This window comes from Octodon degus, unplaced genomic scaffold (assembly GCF_000260255.1).
Source record: "Octodon degus isolate 3935 unplaced genomic scaffold, OctDeg1.0 scaffold00027, whole genome shotgun sequence".
NCBI lineage: Eukaryota > Metazoa > Chordata > Mammalia > Rodentia > Octodontidae > Octodon > Octodon degus.
Window position 1 is genome coordinate 13,205,568 of NW_004524603.1, and position 7,793 is coordinate 13,213,360.

General features: G+C 45.7%; 1 gene segment (V, D, J or C); it reads left to right on the forward strand.

Moving 5' to 3' along the window:
• Positions 1–6,613: 6,613 nt before the first annotated feature.
• LOC111816129 lies at positions 6,614–7,370 on the forward strand. The segment is given in 2 exon segments: positions 6,614–6,699; positions 7,057–7,370. Coding segments are annotated over 2 exon segments (357 nt in total).
• Positions 7,371–7,793: the final 423 nt, after the last annotated feature.

The window sequence follows — 7,793 nt, forward strand, 5'->3', positions numbered from 1 at the left end:
CTCTCTCTCTCTCTCCTCCATTCTCAGCCCTGAGAACTCTCCCTGCCTTATCCTTCCTTGACTGCCAGCTACATCTCCCCAGTTGAAGAGTTTTACTGGCCTTCCCTTGAATTCCACTTCTGTGTGTCACGGCCTAGAAGTACTTTTAAAGCATACATGTAGGCAGTTTAGAGCTCATTTCAATTTTATCCTATCTTTTGTTCCCTGGTATCTACTGTTTAAAAATTATTTATTTATTGTACATGGGGTCTTACTACATAGCTCAGACTCATACTAATCCTCCTGTCTCAGCCTCCCGAGGGCTGGGATTACAGGTGTGCATCACCAGGCCCAGCTTCGGGGCCAGCATGGTGCGCCTGGGGTTCCACGTCCTGCATGGCATGCAGTAACCGGGTATTAAATTTGGATCCTTGTACTTGCCAGGCAGGCGCTTAGACCACTGAGCTATCTCCCCAGCCCTAACAATTATTGAATTATAGATTTTGTCCGATTCTTTCACTTTGATTGGAATTAAAAGATCTATTGCTTTTAAAAGATTTTTCAAATAATGTACAATGCTGTTCTTATTTTTACCACATGTTTACTACTGATTTTCTGCAGGTAATATTATGTAGCTAGCTTGGACTAGTTTATGATGTCTACTTGTTAAATGTTAGGCGGTTTTATAACCTAGCTGTTGAACTGTTAATGGCTCCAATTTGGGCATGATTGCAATGTTTGTAGTCATTAGATTTGCCAAAGCTATAAATCCATTTTCTTAGCCTCCCCCCAGAGCGTATCTATCAACTCCATCTGGACTTGTTTTTATTTTGCCTGAAAGACATCGCTTAACATTTCTCACAATGTACTCAAATGTTTCCTGTTGATGAATTGCATTCTTTTAAATTGTGCATGTCAGAACATATGGGATACAGTTGTAAAATTAAAGTTTATTGTTTCGAAGTTTTTGAAATATGTTTCGTTGGATATAGGATTCACAGTTAGAAACTTTTTCTTCCCTTTCCTTTTTTTTTTTTTTCTTTCTTGCATTACTTTAAAATTGTTGCTCTATAGCCTCTTGTTCAGACAGTTTCTGATAACAAGATCCCTGCCTTAGCCACTTCCAATCGCTGGTACACCATACCTGACACCTGCAGGAAGAAGCTCCATTTGGGTTTGCTCCAGAGGGCTGGCAGAGAGGCAAGGTGCAGGAAGATGTGCTCCACTCTTGGCAGTTGGTCAGGAAGGAGAGGGGGCAGGGAAAGAGAAGGAATGGGAAAGAAACCTGAGCCGACTCTCCATGTCATGAGCCCAGAGACCCAGCCAACCAGTCCTCAGCTCTTCTCACAGTCAGCTATAGCCCCCCATCAGCAGATCACCTTCCAAACCCTTGAAACAGGGAACACTGGGCTGGATTTGCAGAGTGAAACCATTAAAACCCATCTTTCTTTGTCATCCATACAGTCTACCTTCTAGATATTTTAAAGTCTCTTTCATGTAACATTAGCATGAATCAATCTGATGTTGACATACATTATAAAGGGCTCCTTGTATTCTAAAGCTTTTTTTTTTTTTTTTTTTTTGTGACCAGCTCAGCCCTCCCTGGGGGAGGGGCTGGGGTAGCATGTGCTTCTGTGGATCCAACTGCAGTCCTTGCACTTGCTTAAGCCTGCCTAAGCAGACACTGTAGACCCCTAAGCTATCTCTCTGGCCCCTCTAAAGCTTTTTTTAAAGGCAGAATAATCCCAATAAGTTGCTAAATTGTCTGGGTTGGGCTTGAATTTACCATTCTCCTGTGTCAGCCTCACAGAGTGCTGAAGCTTGTGCCACTACTGTCCCATTGATTCACCCCTAAGGGCACAGTCCTCAGGGCCTTAATTACCTTTTAAATATTTCACCTCTTAATTGTTACAGCAGTGATTAAATATCCAACATGTGCTTCTTGGAGGGATTTTTCAATCTAGAATAGAAATTCAGGAACATCTCTTTGGCTGGCTTTTCTTCCTTCTTACGAGCTCTATTAATTATTATTGACTCATGTTGGAATAAAGAGAGCTTCTCAAATATCTTCCAACTCTATTACAAGGGAATAAGTTTTAGTTTTAAAGCTAAAGAGCTGGGTGTGATGCTGCAAACCTGTCATCCCAACACTTGGAAGATGAGGTAGGAGGAATATAGCAAGTTTGAGCCCAATCTGGACTATGTAGTGAGTTCAAGGCCAGCCCAGACTATACAGGGACACCTAGTCTCCAAAAATAAAGGAAATTAAAGAAAAGAATTAGCACATATTACCATTCTCATCATATTTAAAGTTTCATCTTACTGTAGCAATTAGTCAATCACAATATGCATATTTATAGCAGCAGAGGACATAATAGCTAAATCTTGAAACTGGCCTGCAGGTTCAGCAACTGATCAATGAAGAAGGAACATGTGGTATTTATACACAGCAAAATACTACTCAGCCATAAATGGGACACATTTGAATCCTTGTAAGAAAGTGAATGCACCTTGGGAACATAATGCTAAGTGAAGTAAATTAGATGTACAAGCATAGACGGCAGTTTCCTTTATAGGAGAAATCTAAAGTAAAAATACAGAGGAAAATAAAAGACAATGGGGGCCACAGAGATAGCTCAGGGGTTTAAGCGCCTACCTAGGCAAGTGCAAGGGCTGGAGTTCCATCCCTGGTACCACATGCTGCACTAGCCCCGTCCCTAGGCGCGCTGAGCTGGCCACCAAGACCACGCATGGTGGCGTGTGCCTGTAATCCCAGCAATGGGGAGGCTGAAAAACAGGAGGATCACTACAACTCCGAACTGTGTAGCGAGACCCTGTACTGAATACATAAAAAATAGAATAAAAGGTAACAGGGAGTAGGGAGATAGGTCCTTTCCAAGTGGGAAGATGATTAAGAGATGGAGGAATGGGGAAGGGGATGGAAATAAAATTGACTGCGTGATGGGTATGCACCACCTCCACATAAGGAATAGAGCCATTATGCCATGGCTACTTTGTAACAAAATAAAAATTGAGCAAAGAAAGAATACATAGTAGTGTGCGAGAGACAAGCCAAAAATGGCAATAAAATAATTTGAAAAGAAGCTTCCAAGGGCCCAGGACAAGGGTGAGGCAGAGGGGATACCTCCTCATCCGGGCCCGAGGTGGGGCTCTACTGCTCCTGTGAGAGTTCCGCAGCCACAGAGCAGGGGCTTCGCATCTACACCCACATTTCAGAAGGAGATGAGTGACTCCAATGACTGAATGGGTAAGTGGCCCTGCAGATGGGGATAGAGAGAGGAGATATTTTTTTTCTAGGACACCTGCCATATGGAAGAAGCTTCAGGCTACAGTTGCGATAACGCGCAGGAGGTCGGGAGCCAGCTGGCGGCTGTGGTCTGACTGATCTCTCTCCTCACCCTCCAATCTGCTGTGCCACCCCAAAGGACAAAGATTACATCGCCTGCTGCACTCGGTAATGACCCTGAGCCAGTGCAGCTGCTGAGTTACAGCAGGTCTCGGGGGCTGAGCGGGCCCGAAAGCCTGCCAGCCCCAGGCAAACGGGAGCATTCACGTAGACAGCAAGAACAATCTCTTCTGCATGAATCTGCTGCCACCCTCTGTCCGTCCGCCTTCCGCCCTCGTCCCCACTCAGATTTAATTCCATCACAGTTCCAGAAGCGAAGAGGAATGAGGTCAGAAATGGAAGAAAAGGGATAAATGGGTTACACATTACTAGTCATCTTGCACGCCTTGCCTGTAATCCTGACGAGCAGCGCTATTTACAGTGATACAAATTGAGAGTGAACAATCATAAAACACTGGCTTCTTCAGCTGCCTGTAGCTATTTCTCATCCTGTGTTCTAAAGAGTGACGGAATGCACATTTTCTTTACCATCTAATTTCTCATTTAAATAAATCTTGAAAAAGGATTACACTTAGAAAAAAATGAAAACCAAAAAGCACAAATGCGGTACATTCGAATGCAAACTAATGAAATGTGCTGTAGCTGAAACAGGCAAAGGCAGCAGTATTAACTGGGAATTGAATGACTATAGCATTTGTTAGGTTCTTGAGCAGGGCGTAGGGCGGGGAGGTGGGGGATCCTCTGACCTGAGACAGGGAGGCCCAGACTTCCTGCACTTTTGCTAGGGGAGGAGCTTGAGGGGCGGGGAAGGGGCAGTGACGCACAAGGAGGTGATTGGAGATTCTCTGTGTGCGCGGGAAAGGTAAAAGGAAGTTGTATCCAAGCCTGGGGCGGGGAAGAAGGAGGAAGTGGTTACCTGGAAGAGGAGCTATTTTGGGGTTCAGCCATGGTGAATCAGGGCCATGATAATCTAGCGGTTTGTACTCGGGCTGGAACCTATCAGCATTAACACCAGAACAAATATATATTACTTCAATAAAATTTGATGAATTGTGCTGGTGAGATGGCTCAGTGGTCTAAAGCACCTACTTAGAACAAGCTTAGCGAAGCACAGAGACCGCGGTTCAATCCCCCAGCACCACAAGCCAGCCAGCCCTGAGCTGACCACACACACACACACACACACACACACACACACACACACCTAAATAAAATTTAAAAAAAATTTTGATGAATTGGAAAGACCGTACAAAGTCCTGGTTTGCTTTAGGCTCCTTCTCCCTGTTCAGCCTCTCTGCACCGCTTCCTTTTGCAAGTACATCCTTTAAATCACTCCAGCCTAGGTTGTATGGTAATAACAATAAGCTTGTCTTCTGGATGGTTAACAACCTAAGTTTGCAGACCAAAATTAGAGAAAAAGGAGGGCTACAAGGAAAGCCAACATTTTGGCCCTAGCCTTCCAAGGTCACTTTAGACTCAGGACATATGAGAACTTGTACTGTAATGTCATGTAACTCGGTAGTGTCCCAAATTTTCTGATCAAGGAGATTATGGGGCCAAAGAGAAAAGTGATCGATGATGTAGAGTGTGCCTAAGGAGAGTCACATGGAGAGAAAACATTCTCTCAGGCTTTCACAGAGACACATTCTCTGAGCAATGGCCGTGACTCATCCACATGGCTGACACTGACAAAGGTTCTACAATGTGAGGTACAGGATCTCAGGATAAATCCTGAGGGGATTTCACTGACCTTAACAGACCCAAAAGCTACAACTCTTGTTGCATAGGTCCTGCTTTATCTTGGTCTTAACCATCCAGCAGAAAAGTATAAAAACGAAATATAAAAAGTAAAGCCATGCTGTTATGTTGAGCTGTAGGGGACTCAGGTCAACAATTTCTGACATTGCCAGTGAAGCGAAAGACCCAATACTATTATGGGCTACTTGACTCTTTTGGAATATATTTTGCTGAGTTAACACACCTATAATATTCAAATAACAGAACTAAACAAAAAAGGGGATACAGATGAATGTCCATTTTGTATCTGTGTATTCAAAGTGACTGGGATAGATATATAGTTACATTCTCTTAATGAATAGAGGGATTTGTTCTAATGGTGTTCGTAAATAGGATATCATGTCCGCATCTTGTACAGAAATTAACCACTAGGAAGAATGTATGCAATGTGTTATTGAAACAGTCCTACCAATTTGGTTTGAAAAATTAAAAAATTAAAAAAAAATCACTCCAGCACTTGCAGCCCAAGATGAAGAACGATCTTGAAACTAAATCCCTCTGGGAGAAGAGCCGGTGGGCTGTTCTTCAAGCCCCCTAGGGTTCTGCAGTGTCTCATTTCAGCAAAATGAGGCTCCACCAGCTGCTCAGATAATCTCCCTCAGTGTGCTTCCTGTGTCTTGGTCGCCTTTTTGGCTCCCACCCACTCCCCCACCTTCTTGTAAATGTTCCAGTCTTTGCTGTAGGCTCAGGCTTAAGCCCTCGTAGGAGTGCCTGCAGTGTCGCAGGACATGAACAACTTTCAACCACTTCTAAGTCAAATCCGCCTTCTTTTATAGTTGAGCAAAGGAAGGATCAGAGTTAGTGAAGCGTTTTCCCGCGAATGCGCAAAGCAGAGGTGTGACATGAACCGAGACCCATTTGATTCTAAGGCTCCGCGGTGGTTCCTGGGCCCCACACTGCCTTTGGAGAAAGACTTAGATCTGGCGTGACCACGGCAGGCAAAAGGAGCCCAGAGGCCAACTTTGATCAGTTCGGTAGTTATTTCTGCCTGTCTAGGTCTTGAATTCTTTCTCCCAGGGATGAAAGGAATGAGGGTGATCCTGCCATAGCAATTGCCTTCTCTCAGAACTAAACTTTTCTGCTTTGAACACCTGGAAGACCTAAATCTCCTGAGTCTGGATTTGTTTTAGTCTCCTTTCTTCCACCCAGGTGACCTTCACTGGCACTACTTTCTAACTTCAGAAGGTCCAGCATCCCGGGTGCACCATCTGGCCACTTTCACAATGTGTCTGTTGGTCACAAAGCCTTTCCCTAGCCCTGGAGGGAGGAGATATCAAAACCCTGTCTCTTGTTTACAGTTAAATAGTGAGTCATTAAGTGTGCTTGAGTAGGGAGATCTCAGCAAGAATGCAAAGTGATAAAGAGGGCTGGGATGATTCACCACATCCTTTAGACCAGCCTCCTTTCCTCCCCAGCTCAAGGGGATGGGATCCCTCTGATCTTCAAGAGGGAGGGGCAGGCTGCATCAGTGGCGCAGAAGAGCAGACAGCTCGAGCCAAATCTATGTGGAACGATGCTGTGCTCCATCCTTGGCCTTTTCCTGGGTGCTTCCCTAGGTGGGTGTTCTGCCTTCAGAGTACTGCCTTCATTCCCACCCTGTGATCCACAGCCTCAGCTGTTGGGTGCTTGCTCTCGACTCTTTCTCCAACTGCCTTGAATAGATATAAAGCTTTCATCCTGCTGGCCAGCGTGCTATGCCGCATGTGGGTTATCTCTGTCCCCTGGGAAAGACTCTGACCTTCCATCTCCCCCAGGCCAGTGACGTGCTGTGCACTTGGCTCTCCCAAACTAGCTCCCCATGACTGATTCCATGAGCTTGAACCTTGGAAGGCCTTGAACCACATTCCTTCAAGGTCGGAGGCAAGCAGGGTGTAGGGTTTTCCTCTCTCAGTGGCGCTTTACCCTTTCCACAGGTGTCAGAGCTCAGACAGTCCATCAGTGGCCAGCTACCGAGGTGCAGCCTGTAGGAAGCACCCTCTCTCTGGAGTGCAGCGTGAAGGGGAAATCAAACCCCAATCTATACTGGTACCGGCAGGTGGCCGGAGGGTCCCTCCTGCTGCTCTTCTACTCCATCAACGTGGGTGAGGTGACCTCTGAAGCACCCCAGAACTTCTCAGCCTCCAGACCCAAGGACGGCCAGTTCATCCTGAGCTCTAAGAAGCTGCTTCTAAGTGACTCTGGCTTCTACCTCTGTGCCTGGAGCCTCACAATGCACCAGGCAGAGTAGACATCTGTGCAAAAACCCCAGCCTCTCTCCATCCTGCCCACTCTTCCCTGGGGCTCTCCTTCCCTTAGGGGCTGGAGAGAGGGTCTGGGTGACTTGGGCTCTAGCCACAAGGTGAGATGCAGTAATCACTGAGAGTCAAGCCAGAATTCTCCAAAGAACTGCAGGAAGTTCTACATGAAAGTGATTTTTGTGTACAGACCTGAGGATTGCCTGCACGCACTTCAATTTCCTAAGTGGATGCTGGTCCTAGGTTACCACGTGCCATTGCTTGAAATTTGCCACTGTTGCCTACGACCCTGTTATTGCCCCAGATTCCTGCTGGTCTATACTACATATGCATATGTGCAGATGTGTCAGAGAAACAGGACACACCTGCAGCCAGACATGACAGAAGGTGGGCTAGTGAACAGTCAGGACGGTGCC